Below are 27,424 nucleotides of genomic sequence, written 5' to 3'. Positions count from 1 at the left end.
GATCTTCAATGGGCTGAGAAAAAGAAATTCACTAGAAAAAAATGGTATTTGACTTATAACTGAATGTTTAAAATCTGATATAATGTCAGAACTAAGAAGGGCCTGAGAGACCTATGAGGGCAGTGATTCTCAAATTTTGGGGACTTGTCAAAATACGTATTCCTAAACCCCCTTTCTAGACATTTATTTATTCAGTATAAATTTATCAACGCCAACTATCTTTGGGGCTCTGGAGATATAGTTGTGACTAAGCCAGAATCATTGCCCTTTTAAAATAAATGATAATACAAGTGATCCATGTAACATACTTTGAGAAACATACTTTTCCCAACAGTTTTGCTACTGGGTTATCCTGATTTTGATACTAATTTTTCATAGCACCTTTACCTTGGCATTCAAATAGAGTATGTATAATAAAAATAAAACAAAAGAATTTAGCCCTGGCTGGTGTAGCTCAGTGAATTGAGCACGGGCCTGCAAACCAAAGGGTGGCCAGTCTAGGGCACATGCCTGGGTTGCAGGCCAGGTCCCCAGTAGGGGGCGTGTGAGAGAGGCAACCACACATTGATGTTTCTCTCCCTTTCTTTCTCCTTCCCTTCCCTTCTGCCTAAAAAAAAAAAATAAATAAAACAAAAGAATTTATATCCCAGAATGAATGAGCAAAAACAGGTCAGGCGTTCCCTCTGCAGTCAAAATAACTGGGCTGCTTCCAGCTGCTGTGTCACTTGGGCAAATTAGTTACTCTGTCTGGGCCTCAGTGTCACCATTTGTAAAAAGAGGAATTAAAAAGAATATCTACAATTTGGGGTCAATAGAAGCATTAAACAAGCTAATATCTGTAGTGACTAGTACATGGTAAGCACTCAGTAAATAATTTTTATTGTATATCAGTTAGTTACTGTGATTGTACAAGTGACCTGTAAAGTCCCCTAAGGAGGATCTACCTGAGTCAACTAGAATCACGAAACTTCAGAGGTGGCAGAAACTTGACAGATCACTGGAGTGTTACTATGGTGTTGAAACAGTGCTGGGGGAGGGGCTGGCGGCGGGGTGAGGGTGAGGGGGCAGATTTACACTGCTGAAGGAACTCCGTTGTTTTGGGCTGTTTTGCCTAACAGGACTCCACGAGCAATTCTAGCAGAAAAACTTCCCACAGTTAAGAAAAGCTTGAAAACCACAGGCAATCCCAAGCCCTCATTCCAAGGATGCTGAAAAGGACAGTGATTTGTCTAAGGTCACACAGCACAGGTCAGTATCAGTGCTAATGTAGTTACCAGGCTTCTTTGAACAGGAGAAATGAAAATACGTATAATCTGGGCCTCAGACACTTTGTAGATGGAGATGGAGTAAAAACACACGAATCATTTGTAGTTTGACTTTCTGGGCTACTCTCTACAGCCCACTTGAAACAATTGAAATGTGGCCATTCTTTCTTTACAGGTGAAACAGAGTCCGAAATACCATGCAGTGAATTTTCATTTTGGCAGTAGATGTAGAGAAGAATAGAGCTTTAAAAGTAATTTAAAATTTAATTCTTAGAAATGATCAATTCCAATTATGATAAAATTCAGACTAATTGGTGATTAAGAATTTATTTTGAAAATATCATGAAAATATGGAATTTATTTGAAAAGAAAAACATACTTTCCATTTTGCCAAAATAAAGCAGTATCATTCATACTTTGTATCTTGTCAGAGGAGAAACTTTTAAAATCATAATGCTCAGGACATGGTGTTCTGGTTATTGAGCACACCTTTGATTTTAATCCATAGTATTGAAAATCTTAATAATTGCAGCCCATTTTGTTGTTTTAGGAGTTGATAATAATAAGCCTGACAGTGTTTCTTTTATAACTGAGACCCTTGAATTGGCTAGAATCATTTTTTCTAACAGGAATTCTTATTGTGCAGTACTAACAGGAGATTGTAAACTATATGAGTAAAAAGGAAACACCAAAATCTCCCTGACATGAGTTCAATGTGTTCGTATTAGACCTATTTTTGGAAAGGAGATGGATACATCCTCCACCAAGGTTTGGTTATTCAAGGGTTAAAAATTCTGAAATCGCTGGCTTCCATTCTGTGTCACAGACTAAGTAAGGGCTTGTAGGAATGTTGTCAAAGCTTCCGATTTTAGTTCTTGGGACCATGTGAATAATGTTAGGAATGACAGTAATCTGTGTTTTAAATTACAATTTTACAATATCAACAAAACTATTCTTTGACAAACAATCCTTGTGTTGAATTACTAATTCACTCCAGAACTATATAAAATAAAATATAAAGAGCAAGACATGAGAGCAGTAATATTTACACATTTTTAATATGCGCTTTGTGTTAATTTTCAGTATGTTGTTTTCCATGAATTGATAACTTAAAAACACATTTTTATGTTCACATAGTGGATAATTCCCAATTTTCTGCTGCTTACTTTCCACTGGTTTTAGTGTCTGAAATTTGCCCATGTTTCCTGGGATTTAAAAGTTTCTACTTTCTATTTTGGTTTCAAAATCAAATTGAATATCTTTACTCAAAAAGAATATATTAATTGTTTGTTTAGAAGACTTCAACACAAGACTTGAGGGGCCAATTGAGAGTACTCTTCTAACGTAAAACAGAGCATTTCTGGGTAGCAAACACTCACTGAGAAGTGCAAATATTCATTTTAAAAGTTCCACCATAAACAACTGCCAGTCACATTCTCATTTTAAGAGCAGGACCTACAAATTTTAATGTGATCCTAAAATTTAAAGGGGCTAAAGATTCTGTGTCAAATATGAGTAAATATAAAGTAAAATTTAGCAACTAATGACAAACACTTAAAATTACAGTAACTTAACGATAAAATCTAGAATAGAAATTTGCTTATATTTAAAATAAGTTCTATGACTTGAAGGAAGATTCATGTTTTCAGATTGTAAAGGAAGAGGGTTTTACAGCCGGGATCCCTGAAGAAGTGCTTCCCTATTCTGAATGCCCGTACTGTGAGGCCAAATTCAGTAACGGAAGTTTTTATTATATCTTGCAATGATAAAATCATAGCACATTTTTGATAACTCTCTTTTTTATTCCCCAAGAACGGCAGATTTATAATTTCATACAATGAATCTTATCTAAAAGGAATTTATTGCACAATTATGTGGATAGAATTTCATTTATAAAGCTTATTTTCTCCTTCCTGAATGTTATAAATAATTTTGATTAAAATTCTCCCTCTGGATTTAAACAGGGGACAACATTTTTTGTGTGTGAGATTTCTAGTCTCCATCTCAGATTCCTGTGTGTGAAGGGGCAGATACATGGACCCGTGCTGCATGCTAGATGGGAGAAAGTCTGTTCAGAATAATTGCGCAAAAGTTGTCAACCAGTTCCACTATGGAAATCTCGATGTTTTAAAATCACAATTTTGATTGTAGTCTGACCGATTATTCAACAGTCTCTACATCTGCTAAACTGTAGAGACAGGGGGAAATAGTTAAGATGTCAACATCTTTACTCTTGATTATAATTTCATATACTTAAACTTTAAATATGAATTGCTTTCCCTTTTTACACAAGTTATAAAAATAAGAGGCCCTGTTTACACAGTTTGCATTTTTATGAAATTTGCAGTTTGAAAAAAAAGCTTTTTAAAAAGTGGTAATTAATGCTTTTCTTTGAATATGCTGTAACCTTAGAATTTTTTTGAAATAGTTTCTGAATTTAACCCACTAAACATCTGATGATAGAATTTTTATGTAGCACTAGAATAAAACATACTAAGGACTGAAGAAAAGAAGTTTTTTTCCTGGTTCCACTTAGTTCTCTTTGTATGTGGCACCCCCTTTATGATAGCTATCAATATTATATTTAAATTTTATATATTGACAAAATTCAGTCTACCTCTGTAAGCACTGTGCCATTCAACAGTACTACTATTAAATTTACATACCACAGTTTAAATTACATCCATTTCAGGAATGGTAAAATGCTAGAACTCAAGTGTCTAACGACCTTACTGGAATGAGTACAATTTACAAATACAATAATTACATTTTAAAACCATAACAATATTACACCTAGAAGTAAATACTGTAGGACTGGTCATCATGGTATTGTGTGAGGGAATCACTGCTGAAAAGTCATGGGCATTTCCAGCAGATTTATCCCAAGTGCAGATTTTGATTTGTTTTCATCAAACCAAAATGGAAACTTGTGTCTCATACAACAGTTCTCCATTATATGAATCCTCCAAATTCTTGCATAATGTTTTATTAGTTATCTGCCAAGTATTTTCCTGCAAAACAAAACAACATATCAACAGGTTACCTACTAGTTTAGTAATGTGACTGCTCCATGGCTGGTGTTTCTATTCCCCCCTGCCTTACTTCTCGGAGCCACACACGGTACGCTTGAGGGGTGCAATGCTAATACAAGAGGCATCACATTTTCTAAGTTTTCAATTTTCCAGAAGCTAGTTGCCTTTTCACATATCCATATATAAACATTTTTGCAGAAGTTTGAGTTTTTCCCAGAATAGGTTGGGAGATTTCTTCCCAGATGTAAGAATCCAACTTATTATAAGAAGAGTGGCCATAAAATTACTTTCCAACCGGGGTCATTTCTGAGAGTGAAAGGGGTATAATTAGTGATTACATCAATACAGCAGGTATAAAAACAGGACCTATTCCAATAAATCATTGACAAGTATAAGCACCCGCATATAGGGAATCCCCTGCGGACAAACAATCTCAGGTGCCAAAACCCTATCTCACAGATCACACTGGCTCACAGGCAGCAAGATTCAATATCTGGGATTCTTTAAGGTTCTTATAAAAGAGGAAGCTGTATCCTCTGAAATCTCAGCTGAGCCTGACAAATCTAAACTCTTTCTACTGGAGAAGAAACGTTTTCAGGTAAGAGATAAATGCCCAGGCAAAGAACATTTATCTTACTTGTCAATATAACCAACTTAGGATTCACTACATTAACCTCAGCATACACATCTATATAATGGGAATTACTGGTTGGCCCACATAGTTGTGATAAGTAGCTAGGGCCTTCCTAATTCCTAATTTCTAGTCTGCTCTCCTAGGTTTTCTTCATTTAATGATCGGTTTGCTTTCTTGGATACGGAAAGCATTTTGATGGTTGCCACAGGGAGGGGCGTGTGGGGGAATGGGTATGGAGGTGAGGGGATTAAGAAGTACAAATAGGTAGTTACAGAATAGTCATGGAGATGCAAAGTACAGTATAGGATATGGAGAAGCCAAAGAATTTATATGAATGACCCATGGACATGAACAATGGTAGGGGGACTGCCTGAGGGAGTGAGGGGTGCTGGGTGGAGGGAAGCAAGGGGAGAAAAATCAGGTCAACTGTAATAGCATAATCAATAAAATATAATTAAAAAAACAATCAGTTTGCTTTCTAATGGGAAGTGGGGATTGGGAGTGGAGAAGACAAGTAGGAAAAGAGAAAATCACACCCTATTCCTTCTCGAGGAAGAGTAGCTAAGGCAACATTATTTTTACAAATGAAACACACAAGATACACATTTACCTGCAGCAAACCTTTTTTTGATGAGTGAAAATCGATAGCCTGCTCCAACAAGTTCAATGTCACAGCCAGAAAGGGTGCTTCCTTCACTTGTAAACTGCACAACCAATGGGGAAGGCTTGCTTGGGCCTTCAGATAACTGAAATCTTGCCAACAAAGAACCCACACCTATAAAAGGGGTATTGTATATTGCAAGATAATAGTCAACAACATTGTGGATATAATTTTGGAAATTGCATTCAAAATTTAATATACAAAGCCTGACATTAGGGAATAGTATATGTTTTAGTGACAAAATGGTCATGGATAAGATTTATCATTAAATACTATGAGTGACTCTCTTTTTGCATACAGATTCAAGTGTAATCAGTCAAATGGTACTTCAAAATTTGGGAGCATGCTACATGGAAGGTAATGGATTTTCCAACGTACGATTGGTATCAGGAAAGTGAAACATATCTAAACTATCGGGGTGTGTAAAATCTGACACAGAGTGGAAACATGCCTCGTTAACAGCTTTTCTTTGCAGAAAATACGTTGTTTGATGTAGGGTTTGGGGCAGAAAAGGGGAAACAAGATTCATTGAAGGGTTACTTCCTTTTATTGATTGAAATACATATATATGAAAATGAAGTAAAATATTTTGCTTGTTTTTAGTGCTAAAATATATTTTGGTTAATAGTTGCCTGATCCTTGCAAGTTATTTTAGCCTTAGATACTAAATAAAGTAAGCCTGCAATTACATTACCTCCATTTTCTGACTTCAGAGAAATGTCGGGAATTTTCCACAATATTCTTTGTTGTTCAGCATTCCTAAAAGTAAAATAGGTAAAAGGCTTTTGCATATGTAAGGTGTTTTGTTTAACAATACCATATTTTTCCAGATATCTATCTACCTACCTGCCTATCTATCCATCCATCCATCCATCCATCCATCTACCCAGCCATCCATTCATCCATCCACACATAAGTTCTCTCCTTTCCTCTTCCTTACTGTAACCAGCCACAGCACTGTCAGATAGGAAAATATTTAGAGGACAATGTAGTTGGCTCTTTAAAGCACACCTACTGAAAAAATAGGAAGGATTAGTTAATCAGTTAGTTCAAGTAACTTAGATTGGAGCTGTCATATGGCTGATATTCACTTTTTTAGTGTTCTATGTTTTGCTTTTGACGACCATATGTAAAACCTAGAGGATTTTTTTCCCCTAAGAGAGTAATTCCTTCTTAGCAGCTACTATCGGTACTCAGTGTCTGTTCAGTTTCTGTTCCCATACCTTCTCTAGTGTGCCATTTTGTAGTCCAGAGGGTACAAAACCAAATGCTGCGTTTCTCAGACTCCCCTGTAGTCAGGGCCCTAGAGGCAGGTTAGACTTCACCAGTTACACGCACTGCTTGAAAGCTGGAGGACAGGAGGAGGGGGAGGCTATTCACCCACTGCTCTCTCAGCCCTTTCCTGCTGCCTGAAACCCGCAACCGGAGAGGTGGCGGGCAATCTTCTAACTGCAGTGCTCTAGGCCGGCCTCCAGTTTTGCGGGTGCTGAAAAGTAATAAAGGTGGAGCCGACAGGAGCTCTCTCGTCCTTGAGTCAGAGGGACAGCGTGGGGTTGTTGAACTCAGTGGCTCCACTGGCAGCCTTCTGACTTTTCTTCTTGGTTGTGCCAAAGGTAAGCAGCTTCTCTGGCCACCAGTTCCACTGTCTTCTGGGAAACATGCCTTACAATCCCCGCCTGCAGCTTGTTTTTCTAGTACTTCCACCATGTACGTAGGAGCATCTAAATCCCTGTGTTAAACCATTTTCTGCTTAAAACAGGGCCCCTGGTTCCTGTTTCTTCCCCTGAACCCTGACACACAGGCCTGCTGTGACCTCCAGGAAGGGAACACCCATGCTAAGGAGCCTGTAATCCCTTTGTCCAGAAGGAGCTCTTTGGGAAGTGGAAGGGGGTTGGGGCTCCTTACCAGACTGCTGGGGGGAGCACGGCCTGGAGCTTGGTCACTCCTCCGTCTATGGGGACCAGGAACTGCACATTGTTGAGAGCCACAGCGGTCGTCATTGCATCTGTGTTGTATTTGTAATCTATGCGCAGGTCGGTGCTTGCGGGCTCACACCGCCAGTTCACTGCCAGGTTCAGGGGTGTGGACTGAATGCCCTGGGCAGACACCTTGCCAAATGACAGGAAAGAGAATACTTAAGGCTTGATCATTAATCTGAAACAAACCAGAAACTATGATGGTCTCCCACTGGAATATTCTTAGATATCAAAATGTCATCACGTTGTTTGTGTTTCTCACAAACGAGCTCTCAGCAAAAACCACTGTGAAGGGTGCCATGTGAGAGAGAGCTGGTGCTGTGGGGAAATTGGTACAGATTACAAAATACAATAAATTACTAAAATCTCTATAGCACTTTAGAGTTTAGAATGCACTTTATGTCAGGAGGTGGTAGGAGAGGCCAAGGAGTTAGACAGTTCTGGGTGTGAATTCTGATTGCCACTTACAAGCTGAGGGATCCTGAACCCATTACCAAATCTCTCTGAGCCTCAGTTATTTCCTCATCTTCCAACTGGGAATTATAACAATAGTATTTACCCATAGAGTTGTCAGGCAGAGTGAAGGAGGTATTCATGCGAAACACAGCAGAGTGCCTAGCACATAACTAGTGAACAGTGTTTTAATTCACATTACATATTGATATTATTATCATTGCTGCCCTTCATGAAAAACCAGGGAGTTAGACACAGCAGGTGATTGATACTCCTTGGGACTTGTCAAGGCAAGGACTGGAATGCAGGTCCTCTAATGGGAAGTGCAGCATTCGACTGACTATTGTCTAGTTAGAATTGACTGTGATTTTGACCAAGAACCAGGTTTGAAGACCCAACAAAAATTTATTTTAGCTAAAGCCAATAATATCAGCTTGAGTTTTAGGCCCACAATGAGAAAACTCACAATATTATTTATTATTCCTTGATCGTTCACTGTGAGGATGAATAGCTCTAGGAGATTCTCCTTTCGCAAGTACATGCACACGGCAGGGGCCATATGGGTGGTGTCCATGCCCTTGCAGTTTTACTCATGGAGTGTGCGTTTTGCTGGTTTTCAAGACTATAAACAGCTCTCTATTGGCCTACCGATGTCTGCACGTTTGGACATCATGGGGGAGCGGCCCGCTACAGAAACAAGCCCAGAAATGGGTTCTTTTCTAAAATGACAGGCATGGCTTTTGAGGACAACTTTAGTTAGGTAATCATTATAATGGTTTTTTAAACTTTAAATATTTTTAACGGCACAATCCTCTGCCAATGAACTTTTATTTAGGAACCTATTCTATTTAAGGTAGATCAAAAGCAGAGCCGTCTCCTGCTGTTTCTGCACCCTGTCCTCTGCAGGGGTTTGCAAGTGGATAGTAGTTTTCTGTTCAGCGAGGTGCTTTCTGGCTATGCGAGGGTATGTTTTTGACTGTCCCAGTTTTGATTACTGGGAGCTGGGGATGCTACTGGTGACCAGAAACTAAAAAGGCTGCAATTTCAGGGCAACCCCACAAAAACTCTAGCTGTGCCTCAATTCCTTGCATAGTTGAAAACAACACATTTCAACAAGAGATTCCTCAGAAGACATCTGAACACAAAAAATCAGGCCTAGGGCCACTTACATTTTCCAAAGTACTTTGAAATATATTAGGCAATTAGCTCCTCATGACAGCCTCGGGAAAAAACTAGGTAGGAATCATAATTATCCTTAACTGCAGGTGAGGAAACTAAGGTTCAGGGAGATGAAGTGCTCAAGGTCAGTGACCAGCAGGAAGTGGACTTCATTCCAGAAGTTAGTCTTCTTGCTGACACTTTAATATCTACACACCAAGCTCATAGGTGAATTCTATTTTCTAGGCTCACTTAATGACAAATATGCATACTAAAAAAATTCTCATAGGATTTAAAATTTCAAAAAAATTAATCTGAGTTGAAAATGTACATGCAAGATTTGAAATGAAAGTTCAGTTTTAGTTTCACTCTTTTGGGCCTAAGAACCATGCATGAGCACCGGAATTTAACTTCTCATCAGGGGAAAATTACTTGGAGTTCCTTTTACCTAACTGCGTTTCACTTCTTAATGCTTTCTTAATGTTTTTCATTTTCTTAACCGCTTAAAACAGTCACTAAATGTTTTTGGGGAAAAACAGTTAAATAAAAATGCAATTTTATATTATATTTAATTATAAAAGTGATGCATTTTTGTCATATCATGTGTTTATTTAGTATTACTGATAAAAAGCTTAGATAATCCTATCCTTACAGAAAAACATTATATTCATTTGCATTTCTGCAAAATGTACCATCATATAAATACTTCACTTTCAATGGTTTTCAACCTATAGGGTGTATTACAACCACCTGGAGAACTTGTAATAAATACAAAAACCTGGGTTACCCCCTGAAACAATTAAGTCCAGATCTCTCTGGGTTTCAGGGCCCAGCAGGGACCCATGTCTGTGTCTGTATCTACATATCTATTTCTATTTCTATATCTGTCTATAAATAGATTTTAATACAGCTATCTATCTATCTATATCCATATATAATTAGCACAAGTTCAGAATCAGTGTTGATGTACAAGTTCTCTGGAAATTAAAGAGTCATGTTTAAGATGCACTGATTTCTGTTAAAATACAACATTAAGCAATAATATTTTTTCCTTATCTTAAGGAAAATAACTTATTAAATAACTTATTTAATTACAAAAATTAGAGTGCATTAAAAATATCCTAGGTGATTAGTGGCTGGGAATCAACAGGGTGCTCAGGCTCTCTAGAATCCTGGTTTGAAATAAACTTATTTAAGGTCAGTAATAATTGGGGATAAAGACAATTCTAGACACAAAAAGAAAGTTTTCATATACTATATTGTGTTGTGCCCACCAGTCCTTTAACATTAAATTATTTTTTACCATAAGTTTTATTTGAATTTATTTCACAGAACTGCCACATTAGAAAAAACACCAGATTACTTACATTAAGTCATTTTAAATAAGAGATTTTAGGATAATAATGTTCTTAACAAAATTATAGTGGACTAGTTCATCAATATTTATGATCTTAACTGATGTAATTTTCTGTACTTCATTTTGTGGCATGTTTCTCTAATTTTTAAAGAAAACATTTTACTTGTAATTTTAACCTAAAAATATGTTTGAATATTCTTGTCACTACAAGACCACAAGTAATCTTTTAAAATTTTTATTTCCTTATAAATTATAGCTTTTAAATATTAAAAGAAATGTTACTTTATTTACTTTTATTTAATGTTAGGTATGATGGACTCCACAATTGTAAAGTGAGAGAGACACCCTGACCACACGAATAGGCTTACCTGATATTTAAGCATGTCCACATTGTAATATGTAGCCTGTGGCTTTTGTTCGGACACTTTCTTTAGGTGAGTCATCAAATTTGGCATGTTTACCCAGAATTCCTTGGTATTGGCATCATTTTGGGTATTATCGCTATTCAATCAGGAAGAAAGAATGACTGAGTATGATCTTGTGACAAATATAAATGACACAAAAAAGCATCTTAGCAAATTGTTGTCTGATTTCTACATCCACCTTTGACAACTTGCAGGCATTGTATTATTAATGGCAGTATGGTTTTAATTCAAGTGCAGTTGTGAATGGTATTAAGTTAATAGATTAATACCTATAGAGAGGCATTATTGTTTTGCTATAAATCTCAGCAAGAACCCAGTAGTATTAACCAATCATGATGATAACTGGTTGCTTTAAAGAATGATTTATTAGCCCAAACTTAATAGCTCTTGCTATATCACCATGGTTTTCTCTTAGTTAATGCAGTCAAAGAACTGAGTACATCGATTTTCTTTTGAATTGACTTGAACAGTAGTTTCTCAGAAATGTCTGTCTTCAGTGGAGAAGAAAAGGGCAATACTAAAATTACCATGTTACATTTTTAGCATTCACAATATTTCACCTGAGAACATCTAAATCGTAAAGTCACTTCTCTTACGAAATGACCCTGGAATTTAAATGATAATTATCCTAGTAGTTACAATAGACAAGTACAGTCTTGATAAACTGAGGAATTTGCCAGTCTTATGAGAAGGATTAGCTTTGCTCAGAGCCCTGTCCACAGGTCACACCCAGTGTATCCTGAAAATGCTTGTCTCAGTGACAAAAAAAAGTCACACAGGAGGGTGAAAACCATCTGCTCACTTCCCACACAATGAGGAAACTGAGAGCCCAAGTGATTCAGTAATCTGACACACAACTCAAGTTTAGTGACATTTCACTTTGACTATCCTATATAATACAATAATAGTAGCTACAGATTTTTGAGTACCTATTATGTGCTAGGTGCTCATAGATACCTTAGAAATATTTCATTAAAATCTACCTGCAAAGGAAGAATTATCTTCCTTTTTAAAGGTGAGATGTTATAAAAAGAGAAAATTAGAGCTTAACAAGACAGAAGAATCGTAGCGATAATGTGATAAAGGCAGGTCAAAAGTAAGTTATTATAATTCAGCCTCCAGAGGTCTGACAAATCCAAAGAGCTGAGTCAAAAACCATCAGGACCTTAAAATTGCTGCTGGCCTGCTAGCGGGGAGTGGTTGTGGAGGCCAAGTCTCAGCATGAACCATGAGGTTCTGCAGGGCCCTGGTCTAGGATGGTGAGGACACAGCAAAGGTATATGACTGGAGAGGCATGTGGGAAATGAATGGAAAAGAATCCAGGCCCCTGAGCCTTTGCCTCTGCTGAGCTAACAATACTAATAAGGCTGTATAAGGCATCCAAGTTACCCAGAGCTTCCAGAGCTGTAGCTACACAAGGAGGCCAGGGATAAAAGTAATTGAGAGTCAGTGAAATGAAGTAATTTGCCTAAATTGGAACAGCTAATGAGTAAGTCAGGATTCCAGCTCAGGTCAGTGTTACTACAGGTCATACTTTCACATTATACCACAACAGAGGTACAGAATTAATATCCAGCAACACATCATTAATTTGTACTAAACGGATCTGAATCATCAGGAAAATTTCAATTATGCTATTTTTTAAAGAAATGCATTTACTAAGTTTAATAACAAAATAGGTCACATGTCTATGATAATCCCCCAGAGAACTTGCTTTAATAAATGTTCAAGGAAGCTTTGCCAATCGAGTGCTTACACAGAGGTACAATTCTTAAATGCTCAAGAAGTCTTGAGAATTCTTTAGTCTCATAATTGGCTTAACATTGTTCCTGAAAATCCTTTACAAGCAAACCCCTTTCATAAGGGAAAAGTTGGTCCCTGTCACAAGGATTGCAAACCCAAATGTCTCCAGGGGCCAAGCTGTTAACCTAAATGAAGCCTTTCAGTAAACATAAACAACAGACTTGGCTGGGGGTGAGACTGTAGCTGTTACAAGGCCTGCACGGCATTCAGGAGTGAGGCTTGGTTACACTGACCTTTAAAGATGAGGGGGGCAGTACTGGTGGTTGAGCGGTGCTACACACCAACAGCAAATAGGCCATGTGACTAACAGGTGACCAATCACAGTCTGATTCAATGATCGGATATTTAGAGTAAGGTCCAAATTAATGAGGACTTTTGTTTGTTTTAGCAAATAATAAAAGACTCTACATAATTTTTGTTAAAGAAAAATATTCTCAGAGTGATATTTAATTCAATTTGTAAGACAGATATATTAACACAAGTATAAAGTTCCTGTATATATGCCTAAAAACCTGGCAACATAACTACCTGAAAATGTAACAAAAGCTATAACTATCACACCAGTCATGTTTACAAACATGCTGGTGAAACAGAGGCACATAATTCCTGATTTTGGATGGAGGAATCTCAAAAAAAAATTAACTAGCTTAAAGTGCACCAAAAACATGGAGGGAAACTGAATTAAGAAGTTTTTAATTTCCAATCTCAATCATTTCACATTTATTCTTCATTTAATGGATGATCATTACTTTCTCACTTTTAAACCTGGAACTGAGTTTGGCAGCTCAGTGAAGCCATGGCAAGGACCCAAGAGGAGGAAACGATCTGGGCAAAATCACCCGAAAGACCTGTGACTGTGTTTTCACCCCTGGAAAGAAAAAGCCTCATTTGGGAAAGAGAATGAGTGACTAAACTGGTCCTCAAACTCCAAATACCAACAATCTTTAGTTATTTCTACATAATTATCTGGCTTGATAAATTCTTTAAATTATGGCTGAGTTGTTCATTCATTCAACAAATATTACTCAAATCTTTCTTAGATGCCAGGCACAGAGGATGGTTCTGAGGATACGGAGGTGAACTAATAGATGTGTTCATTCGATCATGGATTTTCCATTCAAGTGGGGAAGTAGATGAATGAAGAAATACCAACAGATTCACAATGAGTAGTTTTAGTAAGTGTGACAAAAGGTACCTGGAGAGAGAATAATGAGGGGACTTGTTTAACAATTTAGTTTGGTCGGGGAGTGGGGAGGAGAGTGAGACGGTTGAGGGAGGCAGAGAGGAGCAGAGGATGAGTAGCAGTCAGGTGAAGGAGGGCGGAAACAGTGTTGGAGGCCGAGGAAACAAGCATACAGAGTCTTTTTGTGGGAAAGGACTCAGTCTGTTTCTAAGACTGGCATGTCTGGCTGAAGCTACAGGGATTCTGACGCAGGATGATGGGAGATGAGGATGGAGAAGAAGACAAGGGTGGATGACATACGGTCTCAGAGGTGATGGTAACAAGTCTGGATTCTGGTACAGATGCAACGTGGAGCCTCTGGAGGACTATGAGCAAGGACGACATAATTCACCCCATACAATGTCATTTGGCTGTTGTGTAAAAAATGTAGGAGAGAGGCAAGACTGAATGAATGCACAGAGGGAGGGAGGGAAGCAATTTCAGTCGTCCAGCAAAATGACAGAGGTCATTTGGATAAGGGAGGTCACAAAAAGGGAAAATGTAGCCACTTTAGAGAGAAATTTTTATATGGAATATCAGGATTTGATAACACTGCCAGTAATTAACTTGTATAGTTGATTGTTTTTAATAGCATGTGTGTGTGTATGTTTGTGTGAATGTACTTGTGTGTATATACGATAAGGACATCATATTTAGACGTAGTAGTAAGAAAATGTGAAGAAGTATATCCAAATACGCATTATCTTCGATATAATAAATGTACAGTTCCATCAAAACAATTACCATTACAATGAAGTTATATTTCACAGAAAAGATTTTAATGCTCATGTGAAGAGTAACTAACAGTTCAAATACCATTTGACTTTAAAGATGCTAATACAACAAATGAATTTTATTCCTTTTATTGGGTTCATTTGCCACCATCCTCATCCATTGTCTACTGAAGACCAGTAAAACTGACAATAAATGAATAGTCACTAATACAGGTTTTATTACTCTAAATGTCTCTCTAGCCACTTGAAGTAGTCAGCCACTGAAATACATATGTGCACAGACACACACAACCACAAAATACTTCGAGAGCTGGTAAAAATTCTGAGTTTGCATCCACACACATCTGAGTAGCAGTGATTGCTTTACAGTGTTACTCCCTTGCTAAGGTTTATCCCTCCCTCATCTATGTATAAAGTGCTACGCTACACACATGTCTAAAAAATCTGTACAAAATATATTTACCAGCAGAGAAGTTGGGGATTTGGCAGGACGTGTTCTAACCTGCTGAAATTTATCACCCGAAAAGTCAGGGCAGCTGGCGATGGGTTGTTGGCAAAGTGTCTGGTGATGCCGGCAGGGAAGGACAACACCATTTCTCCAGTAATCTTCACAATACATCTGGTACGTCAAAGCACATAAGAGGAAAGAGAGAGGGAGCCCAGGTCAGTAAGCTGTGAACCAAAACAGCTGTGAAAAAGAAGAGTGATGTAACAGTATCACATGGACTCACGGACGTGGACAACAGTTTGGTGGTTGCTGGGGGGAGGCAGGTATAAGGGGACTGAATGGTACTGAAAAAACTACAATAAAGATTCGATCATTGCCCAGTCACCTAAAAAAATGAATAAATAAACAAATTGCTCAATGTTATCACACTATTCACTGGGACTGTAGTTCTCCTGAGGACATGACTGCTGCCTTGAGCGAGCTCTTTCGTGTGCTCCTGAGGTAAACCTGAGCTTCCACCTTCACGGGTCCTCACTCCATTAACTCTGTTTGGATGAAATGGTAACATCAGCTAACACATAAGTTAACACAGTAGGATAACAATTTAGGAGGAAGAATAATTCTTTTCTTTTTCAAAAAAAGCTTTTTTTCAAGGTATAATTGACATATAATAAATGATATATTTATAATGTAAAATTCCATAATTTTTGACATAGTAAACACATGTGAACCCTCACACATTCAAGATAATGACCTATCCACTCATGAGTGTTTGTAATCCTCTCCCCTGCCCCTCTCCATCCTTCCACTCCTCATCCTTAGGCTGTTGCTAACATGTTTTCCAACACTATGCATTAGTTTGCACTTTCTACAAACAGAATCAGAACGTATGTGATTTTTCTTTGGGTTTTGCTTCTTCTACTCAGCACAATTATTTAGAGAGTCATACATGTAGTGTGACCATCCATAGTTCATGACTTTTTATTGCTGGGTAGCATATAGATAATACTGTAGGTTTTTGGAAAAATCCATTTGCCTGTGAGCATTTGCATTCTTTCCAGTTTTGGCACATTACAAATAAAGCTGTGATGAATGTGTGTGCACAAGTCCTTGTGCGGCTGCACGCTCTCACCTCTCCTGTACAGGAGTGGAGTCACTGGATCACGTGGCAGGTGTACCTTTAACTTTTTAAGTGACTGTCAAACCATTTTCTAAAGTATAACACACAGCTGTGTGAGAGAGGTCCAGTTTGTACACATGCTCATCAACACTGACCAACACTGAGTAGGGTCTTTTTAATTTTTGCCATTCTAACAGGTGACCAGCGGCACCTTGTTGTTTTCATTTTCTTCCCTAATGGCTAATGATCTTAAGCATCTTCTCGTGTGCTCACTTGTCATCAGTTAACTACTTTGGTGAAATGTTTGCACCAATTTTGTGCCAAGTTTTAAATTTGAGTCTTCTGTTCTCTTATTGATTCTGGGAGTTCTTTATACATTCCAGATACAAATCGCTGATCAGATACATGCTTTGTAAAGATTTTTTCCCCAAGTTTGTGGCTTGTTTTTTTCTTTTTCCTAAGAGTACCTTTGAAAAGAAGTTTTTAATTCATCTATTTATTTTTACGGATTGTAGTCAATCAATTTACTCTTTTGGGGTCCTATCTTTGCTAAGTCCAACGTCACAGAACTTTCAACTATATTTTCTTCTAGAAGTTTTTTAATTTTAATTTTTACATTTAGCTTCATGATCTATTTTTTACTCAGCTTTTGTATAAGGTGTGAGGTATGGATCAGGTTCAGTTTTAGTGTGTGGATACGACTATCTAATTGTTCTGGCACCATTTGCTCTAAAAAGACAATTCTTTCTTCACTGAATTTCTCCAGGTGGCAATTTTGTTTAAGTTCAGTGGTTCGTGTATGTGTGAACTTTTTCTGGGTTCTCTTTTCTGTCCTATTGGTCTATTTTGTCTGTCTGTATACCAATACTATACTGTCTTTATTACTGTGGCTTTGTAATAGAAACCACGTGATGTTATTCTAACAACTTTGTTCTTGTTCAAAGTTGTTTTGGCTATGGTAGGTCCTTTGCACTTCCATATGAAATTTATAATTACTGTGTCAATTTATACATAAAATCAGTGTAGCTCCAATTCACCTTTCACTGCTAGCTGTGAGAAAATTAATAATGGGCCCTTTATACATTTTTTTCTCTGCCAGTAGGCACCATATTAAGCTTTGTCATTAGAGGGCGCTGGAAAGACACTGCAGGAGGACAGGGTTTTCCTTTCTGGGTCCAGTGTGCTTGCTAGGCAGGCTCCTGCAGTCTACACGGCTTATCTAGTGCTGGGCTCCCGAAGTGCCTGTGGCACCCAAAGGTGCATAGGTATTGCAGCCCATGAGCCTTTGTTTGCGCCCAGCAGCACAGTAGCTTCCCTAGCATCTGACTCCTGTAGGGCATGTAGCTGGGCTGCCCCAGTGCCCTGATCCTGCAATGCAAGTGAAATTTTCGGCTTCAGGGTCCTGCTGTGTATGCACCTTCTCCACAGCCAGCTCCTGCAGTGCATGGTGGCCAGCCATGCCACTAGCTTCCTCTGGCATCCCCCTCAGTCAGTCTTGTAGTGGAGTATCTCAGTGAGACACGTCCCCATGAACAGCTGGGCATCTGCTGGGCAATCCTTATGCCATGGTCTGGACACTCTCAAAGAGGTAAACTGCACCAATTATGTGGCAATACCTAATCCTTTCAGAGTCACTGTCCTTTGCAAATCAGTGCTTTGTATATTTGTCTGCTTTCCAGGGGTTTTCAGGTGGAAGAGTAAATCAATCCCTGCTACCCAACCTTGGCTAGAAGCAGAAATCTCAAAAGGATTGTTTTTCTTTGGGAAAGAGTAAACATATAAAATGAGTGAGTTATTTATAATTTCTCCATACATCTGGACAATTGACTCTTGTAACAGTTCTACAACTTTAAGTTCAGAAATGTACTTTCCAGGGAAACCGAGGTCAATGAATTAAAACGTTGCTCACGCCCAAGTACAGAGAACTCCATTGGTCCAGTGTACTCTGTATACTGCAGAGCTGTGTTTGGAGAAATATGTGGGGCTCAGGTGAGGTGGTCCTGGGTCACAGTCAAAATAGCTTATATGAAGAACTTCTATAGGCTTGTATATACAGGGCTGGGTTTGGGGTAGAGGTGGAAGGCATGTGAGCTTCCTAAATATGCTGTGTGCTACCTCTCCCCTCAGATGTCTTCATCTATAACTGTGCACTACTCTGAATGAGAATTCTGGTTTCTGGAAGTTTGTACCTCCTCTCTTCTGTCGACTATCGATGAGCTCCCAGTTTTGGTGCCTGCTCTGCAGGCTTCCTTCTCTATCTTTAGATCCATAAACCTTGCTTGATTTACTGGTGCTAAACTGGTGCAGAGCCTGCACTTCATTTCAGGCTGAGTCTACTCTTTACGTTTTATAACATGTGAACACACAGAATATCACTTGACAACAGGTATAATTAGAGCACTTGTTAAATCAGACTTTAGCACGTGCCATCACTGAGCATGTTGTTGTTAGCAGTGTTGGCTCAAACATTTTTTAACTGGTAGGAAAGCTGTTCACTTTCTTTTCCAGGTTGCTCAAAATGAGATCTAGGCAGTGTCTTGGTGGGGGATCAATTTCTCTTTGAAAGCAAGTCAGTGAGGGGTGGAGATTAGTCAGTAAACATTTATTGACTTCTGTGCATGAGGTTTTTCAGTGGGAGATAATGAGACGAGCAAACAGCCCCTGCCTCCAGAGGGCGCACGGTGCTGGGTGAAGAGCAGCAGCAGTCAACCCCAGGCTCCTCGCTTCCCTTGCGTTTCTGAGCTGCATCAGAAAAGTCTGGCAGAGTCAGGCTTTTGCTGATTTAGCAATCCATGCAATGTCGAAGTTGATCTGATATTTTCTGTATAAAAGTTAATGTTTTCAACCTATATTCGCTAAAGGAAAATCTTTTTTTTTTAACCTTAATGATTGTTCTTATCAGTACACATTTTATGTGAGTTTGAATTATGGAAATCTAAAATACTCATTAGAGAAATATTAACAAAATTTATGAATAAACTTTGAAGTCATGTGAATCCTTACAAAGGAAACATTCGTCAACAACAGCAAAAGTTCAAAGTCAACTGGCCAAGCGACTTATGAACTGGGTTCTCCCAGAGGCAGTGCATGTTGGCCCGTCAGAAGACGTGCCGGCTGGTTTTGGCCAGAGAATGTATGGATTTGACTTCTGTGAGGTCACCTCATATTAAATGTGATTTCTAAGTACTGCTTTGATAACTAAGCCCATGGTCTTCTTTTCAAGCAAACATACCTCTGTGCATATGTAGCTTCCCTTATAATCCCTTTCGTTGGCTAGGTTCTAGGCAAACTCTTTTTCACATTTCAACACTCAGCTCAAAAGCAGGCTTTTCTGAAGCCTTCCTTAATATCCTCTCTATTCAACCTTTTTAATTTTTTCTTTTCTCTAGTTTCGGTGGACATCTGTACAGATTTTTTCTTTTGAAAAATATTTTGTAGTTTCTCGCACACATCTTACCTACTACTATTGTGAAGATAGGTAGTGTGTCTTAGGCTCTTGGACAGCTAATGTACATAACATAGAAGCCAGGGCAACTGTTTGGTATACCCTGGCACACCAAACAATTATACACAGGGTGCCTATTTAATGTACCAGGGATGATGGGATGCACTACAATGAGAAACAGGACAAATGTGGTCCTTGCCCAAACCTGCACTTTAAGCAGGAAGACAAACACTTAACCAAAATATGATGATGAAGGAGGGACAGAATATAACTGAGAATCCTAAATTTTTCTAGGGGATTAGAGAATTAATCTCTAGTACCGGGGGTATTGACATAGGAGCTAATAATGGGAGATGGGTTTTCCCAGCCAGCTGCAAAAGCCAAGGAGTTCCATGCTTATGAGCTACTGAGAAACACTCAGATGTCAGAATACCTGTTACAGGTGTTCTGAATACTCAGGGAAAAAGTGTAATTAAATTTAAATAGATTGTATATCATAGTATGAAATAATTAAAGCAGCAGACTTCTGTTTCCAGTGTATTGCCTGTACACAAAAAGGGCAGGCTTTATGCAGGAGAGGGAAGCATAGGCAAAAGCCCATCCACATTTCTTTTCTGCATCACTGTGTATGTGGTGCTGTGTTCAGCTTTGACCTCCTGCTTCCTTCCTCCCTCACCCCATGATCAAACTTTTGAACTTAATTTATTTCCTTGAAAGTGAATAACAACTAAAGTGATTCACTGCCTAGAGATGAAGTTAAATTTAGAAGAATGCCACTTCATGATCTGTTCATAAATTTTAGATCTTATAATTTTAAAGAAATATACTGTATTTCCTATCTACCAATATATAGTATATACTATAACTGTTTATGGCAGTATAATTGAAAACAGACTATATTTGCAGTCACCCACAAGTCAAAACCTCAGTTCATATTGAAAGGCATAGGCAAAACACTAATATTAATTTGGCTTGACTGCCAATACAGGTTTCATTATACGAACTGGGGAGTGGGGCAGGTGAACACAAGCCTTCAGCCTATAGCACTCTGTTTTACCCATGTGGTGTATATACAACATAAACTCATGGCGCCTGTATGCTCTAACAGTTCGAACTCATCTATTGATATGAGGACAAGGCAAATGAACTTCCTGCTTTGAAGATGAAGAAAGGACATGTGATAAACCAGAGTGCCAGACACCGAAACCTAATGCTCAGTGTGATAGTATTTGGAGGTGGGGCCTTTGGGAGGTGATTAGGTCATGAATGAGATTAGTGTCCTTAGGAAAGAAAGAGACCCCACAGAGCTCCTTAGCCCCTTCCACAGTGTGATGTTATATGGCAAAAGACAGTCTATGAACCAGGAAGCCAGCTCTCATCAGACACTCAGTCTGCCACCTCCTTGACCTTGGACTTCCCAGTCTCCAGAGCTGTAAGAAATAAACTACCCTGTGTGTGATGTTCTGTTATAGCAATCCAAATGGACTAAGATACCACAGTCCACAGTGTTTGTTTTTCTACAATACTCTGGGCTTAGAATAAGACCTAGATATTTAAAATGACATGACCCTTAGGATGGTTGACAGGTCTTTGAGGTAGAGATCTATCAAGGTTTGTCCTTTGTTTATCCATCAAATTCAGATCTGAATTCTACTAGTGACACAAGTGGAACCTAGTTTGCCTTGGGTATTTAGTCTTAGTGTAGGCCAATAATCACTCTTAACTGTTTTTTCTTTCCTCCTTTTCATGGCTCATGAACCCCTATGTGACACTCTCTATGGACAAATGCACATATGCACACATACATAAGATAAGCAATATAATTCCAGGAAATCCATAGACTTCCTGAACCCTTTCCATGGAACTCCTTATATGGAGACAAAATATGTAATTATATCACGTATACACTCAGGCCAAGTCCCTCGCCAGTATGTACCGATGTAAGTGAAATCAGGTTCTTGTAAATAGAAAGTGGTGCGTTTTCCTCTAGAATATTTACTTTGCTGTGATTATAAATTTTTTGGCCAGTTTTTCCTTACCTAGTAAAGGTAGCATATAACTTGTTCTCTTCCCTGGGTATTATAGGAAGTTTAAAAAAATATTCTAGTACAATGCACCGTCATTTTAGTTTATATGTAAGTGACTCCAGTCTAGAAAAGATGAGGGTGATAAAAGACATGATTTGGACATTTAGTTTTGTGAGATAATAAATTTTCTCATTGTTTACAGGGTTGAGTTAGGGTTTTCTGTTGCTTGCAAGCAAAATTAAATCAGAGATCTCTGGATAGTAAGGTATTAGGCTATTGAAATTTTTGGATCACTTTTTAAAAAGCAGTGAATTAATACTTATAATTCTATCTTCCCTTCCATTCAAGGTATGCCACTTGTTAATGTCAGCTGAACTTCTTCTGGTTTTCGGACAAGGAACTAAGTAGTTGTACTTAGGGTATTCTCCACTGAGTAAGTCAGAGATTGGAAATGACACTGGACCAAGCCCCGGGCTTACTTGCTTGGATCGGCTCCTTTGAAGTAGGCGTTGACCGTTTCTGTGAATGCTGCTGCAACAGGCAGGGTGTCCTGGGCCCCCATGGTTAGGGGGCTAGGCCCCCTGGAAGAACCTGCATGAAATGAAAAGCTTTCATTAATGTCAGCATAAAAGGCATTTAAGTATATGTGGAACTATACTAAAGGATTAAAGACTGAAAACTACTACTGAAAAAAAGGAATGTGCTAAGAACAATAACTGTATATTCAACATAAAGCTCAAGTATTGAAAAAGAAATATTTGGCTGGTTTACAGACAAACACACTTGAAATTAATTCGGTTGTGTATTTTATTACAGGAAAAAATCCAAGCAGAAGAATAAAGTCCTAGGGGTTTTCAATGTTTGGCATAAAGCATAAGGCAGTATTTGCATGACAGTTTGTATGGCAGGTAGTTAATAAAGATCATTAGCTTCCTATATGAGCTTTCTATTGCCTGTAAAACTTGTAGCATTTCTTCATATTAAAGAGACAAAAAGCCATGGAGTACTATATAACCCACTGGCCTTTTCAGGAGTATTTTCATTCCAAAAATTCTGGGTCATTTCTCAATTATCCTCAGATCAAGTAGGCTTAAGCTTACATGTCCAAAAAATGCACAACCAAAATGTACACCTCGACTTAGCACAAACACATAAATGCACCGGTTCACACTATTAAAAAATCACAGCAGTGCTCATGTTTATTAAACATCTACACTGGCACTGCACTGGATACCCTACACGGATAATATCATTCAACCCCACATCAGCTCTGTGGGATAAGCATTACTATTCCTAGTTTACAGAAGAGAAAACTGAAGCTCAAAGATGTAAGTGACTTGCTCAAGACAATAAAATTAGTTAAGTGGCAAAACTAAAATTCAAATCTAGATCTGCCACCCTATAGGGCTCATGTTTTTCTTATGTCATACAGTTTGTTTAAATGAAACATTTTCTTGTATGGTTTTAATATAACTTGAGGTTTCTAAAAGGAACAAGGTTTAGGATTGTTAACTTTGTCATCAGTCTCTAGGCATGGTGCTGAACAGTACAGTTTTAGTAATTTCTAAGTATTTAATTATCTCCCATGCTAGCGCTTTGTTCCTATCAGACAAAAACATGTACTTGTCCCCACCCCATCACAGACTGTTATGCTTCTTCCTTTTATTGTCAGTGACTTAAGCACCTCTGTCCTATTCTCTAGCTATGAAAAAAATCTACCCTTTGTATATCTCACTACTCAATAAAGTTCTTGATAATTCTGGTTCATGCTAGTCTCTTCTTTTACTAACTTTCCTTGGCTTTTAATGTCTAGTCTTGGTAACTTTTTTTTTCTTACTCTCTGCTAAGTAAGCCAATGTGGCAGCTATTGCTATAGTCTGGATGTTTATGTACCCTCAGAATTCATATGCTGAAGACCTAATGCCCATGGAGATGATATTAAAAGGTGGGGCCTTAGGGAGACGATTAGGTCATGAGGGTGGAGCACTCATGAATGGGATTAGTGCCTTTATAAAAGAGGCCCCAGAGAGCTAGCTTGTCCCTTCTCCCATGTGAGTTGCAGGTGACTTCGGCAGCCTGCAACTTGGAAGAGGGCTTTCACCAAAATCCAATGGTGCTGGCATCCTGACCTTGGTCTTAAAGTCTCCAAAATTGTGAGAAATCAATTGTTGTTGTTTGTAAGCCACCCCAGTTTGTGGATTTTGTTATAGTAGTCGTAACAGACGAAGACACGCAGTCCGATCCAGATCTGCCTTCATGACCCACCTCCTCCCGCCCCAGCAACTCTCTCCTCTGCTATAGTCACTTCTACACTCACTCCTACAGGGACTGCAGGAGATTTATCATAATGTCGGGGAAGGAGGAAACACCCAAACTTCACAAAAAACCCCTTTATCTTAAAGGATCCACGATTTAGAACTAATTTCTTTATATCCCTTTACATTGCAATTAATATGTCATTTTTTATTTTAATTCTTTCACTTATTACATAATTTTCCTTATTTCTATCTGGTCTACATAGCATTTTTGACAAGTTTATATTATTCTACAAATATTCTCCAAACATTGAGCCACTTCTAGGTAGCAGCTATTTTAAATCCATCTTTTTATAAATTGGTCTCCTTTTTCTTTTTAATTATTTTCTTAAGATGTAGTTTTATTACTACAAAGTGGAATAACCAAACCATAGGCAGATGCATTTTGACTACTAAGAATGACAGATTATTTTACATAAAGATTATAGTTAATTAAAATGCCATTAGTAATAAATGAAGGGCTCTGTTCCCCTGCAGTACCTTAGAGAATCTTTGTTAATACTATTATTAGAAAACTGGTTAAAATCAGAAGAGAATCTAAGATGGTGAAAATTCAAAAATCATGGCCTTAGTGGCCTAAGAGGGGACTAGAGACTATTTTGAAATATCTGAAATAATATCCACACATTGACTCCAGGGACAAGAGTTCATGGTCATGGATCTGCAAGTGAATAGCATTGTGACCCTGGGCAATTCAATGAACTTTAACCATACAATGAGGGCAACAAAACACATAATATCTGTGTTCTAGAGTTCTATAATTTTTAAGTTGTTTACAAGTACTTAAAAAAATTAAACAGTAGGAACAACTTTCTAATAGAGAAATAAGCTGCTTTGAGAATAGTATCTCTTCATTGGAAGTTTGAGGGGCTCTGTCAAACGTGTACTGAGCCTCTACCATGTGCAAGACAATGGTGGAAACACAAATATGTAAACTCTCCAGAAATAAGACATAAACATATGGAAAAATTTATAACAATAACATACGCAAACAAGAGCTTAAGTTAATAAAGTGATAACACTGAGATTTTTTTTACCCAGGATCAATAACCAAATAAGCAGTACAGGGGCACTGTTCTGTGACTTAACAAAAGGAAACTTGGGCCCTGAAGTCATACAGACTTAGCTGTGAATCCTGGCTCCTTCACTCAACAATCTGGATGACCAGGAGTAAGCTTTTTAATTTCTGCGCTCAGTTTCCTCATCTTTAAAATAGAATAAATAATAGTATCTATGTTAAGGGCTTGTGGTGAACATCAAATGGGATACTATTTGTGAAGTCATTAGCATGGCATGTACTCAAGAAATATTGTTATTGTCATTTTTGTAGCTGTTATTTCATCAGGGTAAAATTTACTCAGGTTGTTGAATTAAAGTTGGTTCATTGAAGTATTTTGGTAAGAAATGAAGGGAAATGATACCACAAATGGCTTTCTTCAAATGAGCATGGAGCTGGTCTAGAATTTTCAGGTTTCTTCCACCACTAAAATTCTGTTATCAAAGACCAATGAATTCTATGCATTTATGCTTAATTTTTTTGTATATTACCTAGGTGGTTATTGTATCTCAAGTTGCTTGGATCAATAGGAGATAAAAGTTGAATGAATGCATATTTGTCTTTTGATCCATTCAGGTGTGAGTTCCTGCAATAATTAGACATGGTACTAGGTGCTGAGGGACACACAGAAAAGTCTAAGACATGCCCCTCCCTTCACAAAGCTTATAATATGGAGGGAGACTATAAGATAAGGCACAATATACAGTTAGAAAATAGTTTAATATTATACTTTTGATATTATTATCATTTTTAAAGAATTCAAAGTATAAACAGTTTTATGATGTCAGTCCTTTAATAAAATAAAATATCAGACACTAATATGGCTTTATGTTCTTTACAGATTGAAAGGATAATTAGGTTCAGTATAATTATCTCTATTTCATTAGCCAGAGGTCACTCTGGTAGTAAGCAACTAAGCTGAAAATCAATCCTAGGTCTCCTGGCTCTAACAAAAACAGTAGTATCAACAACAAAACTTCTGAAGTTTTTACCAAGAATTATTCAAGGAGCTTTACTTATATTAACTCTTAATCCTGATAATACCCCTAAGAAAGCTACTATCATTATTAACCTTGCTTTGCAGATGAGCAAACTGAGGTTTCACCTCATTCAGTAGCCTTGCCCATAGCCACCCAGTTAGTAAACAGCAAGAACCCAACTGCGATGCCACTTCTAAACAGGACTGCCTGACTCTGGATCCCACACTCTTGCCTACTCTGCTCTAGGAACACAGAGTGAGAACAAAATTATATAGGCATCTGATGGCACATTTGAAGTAGCCCAGAAGGGTGAGTAGCTGCCGTCAGCTTGTGGAGTTCTGACAAAACAGCAACTTCAGAATCCTGGAAAGCAATTGGCATGCACACTTAGGGAGTTCTGAGTAATGGAGAAAAGCACCCAGAGACTTCAGTGTATGAGGATGTTTTCTGAAAGGCATTTTTCTGTGACTCTCATTACCAAGCAAGATCACACACACACACACACACACACACACACACACACACACACACACCCCTTAAAGCTAAAAAGAAATTCCTAATAACAGTATTGAAATCTTTAAAAGATAGGCCCTAGCCCTGGCTGGCGTAGCTCAGTGGATGGAGCGCGGGCTGGGAACCAAAGTGTCCCAGGTTCGATTCCCAGCCAGGGTACATGCCTGGGTTGCAGGCCATAACCCCCAGCAACCGCACATTGATGTTTCTCTCTCTCTATCTCTCTCCCTTCCCTCTCTAAAAATAATTAAATAAAATCTTAAAAAAAAAAAAAAAGATAGGCCCTTAATTTGTGAAAGCATTTCCTGAGTAGTCAATTGAAATATAAAGGTGGGTATGGAGTACAGACTGTGTATATAAAATGTTAAAGGAAAAAGAGACGGGAGAGACATTTTTAAAGAGAAAGATTAAAAAAAAGAAGAGCAAAATACCCAGATACAGAAATTGAGTAAAAGTACATTAAAGTTTACAGATAAATCAATGTTTGCATCCTGAGTTTAGCGAAGACACCTCATTTCACGCCCTTGCTGGTCACTGCATAAAAGTGGAGCAGTAATCAAGGCGGGTGAGTGACCTTTATGTCCAGGAGTAAGAGTGCCAGAGATGAGACAGAGTAAGCAACAGGAAGTCTCAGAACATATAAGAGAAGAGAGAAGAATGGGAGTTGTATAAAGCAGCGGAGAGTGGAGATTGGGTTAGCTTTATAAAAAACAGATATTAGATGAAATTAATAAAAATAAATTATATTCAATTCTATGATAATTTATAGAATACATTCTGTATAAAGTCATACTGAATT

At 38.1% G+C, this 27,424-nt stretch overlaps 1 protein-coding gene across 21 annotated transcripts in view; it reads right to left on the bottom strand.

The window, feature by feature from the left end:
• Nucleotides 1-1,579: 1,579 nt before the first annotated feature.
• SGIP1 (SH3GL interacting endocytic adaptor 1) overlaps nucleotides 1,580-27,424 on the bottom strand; it is a 194,073-nt gene continuing 168,228 nt past the window's right edge. For all 21 annotated transcript variants that reach the window (XM_036026235.1, XM_036026239.1, XM_036026236.1 and 18 more), the window contains 7 exons: nucleotides 22,240-22,351; nucleotides 15,184-15,339; nucleotides 10,905-11,037; nucleotides 7,498-7,700; nucleotides 6,287-6,351; nucleotides 5,542-5,706; nucleotides 1,580-4,276 (listed from right to left, as the gene is read on the bottom strand). In XM_036026235.1, the coding sequence (XP_035882128.1) occupies nucleotides 4,254-4,276; nucleotides 5,542-5,706; nucleotides 6,287-6,351; nucleotides 7,498-7,700; nucleotides 10,905-11,037; nucleotides 15,184-15,339; nucleotides 22,240-22,351 (857 nt within the window). In that variant the 3' untranslated portion in view covers nucleotides 1,580-4,253. The remainder of the gene's footprint in view (nucleotides 4,277-5,541; nucleotides 5,707-6,286; nucleotides 6,352-7,497; nucleotides 7,701-10,904; nucleotides 11,038-15,183; nucleotides 15,340-22,239; nucleotides 22,352-27,424) is intronic.

Source organism: Phyllostomus discolor, chromosome 5 (genome assembly GCF_004126475.2).
Source record: "Phyllostomus discolor isolate MPI-MPIP mPhyDis1 chromosome 5, mPhyDis1.pri.v3, whole genome shotgun sequence".
Taxonomy (NCBI): Eukaryota; Metazoa; Chordata; class Mammalia; order Chiroptera; family Phyllostomidae; genus Phyllostomus; species Phyllostomus discolor.
The sequence above is the reverse complement of the archived record's forward strand: the minus strand, read 5'-3'. Positions and strand labels throughout refer to the sequence as shown.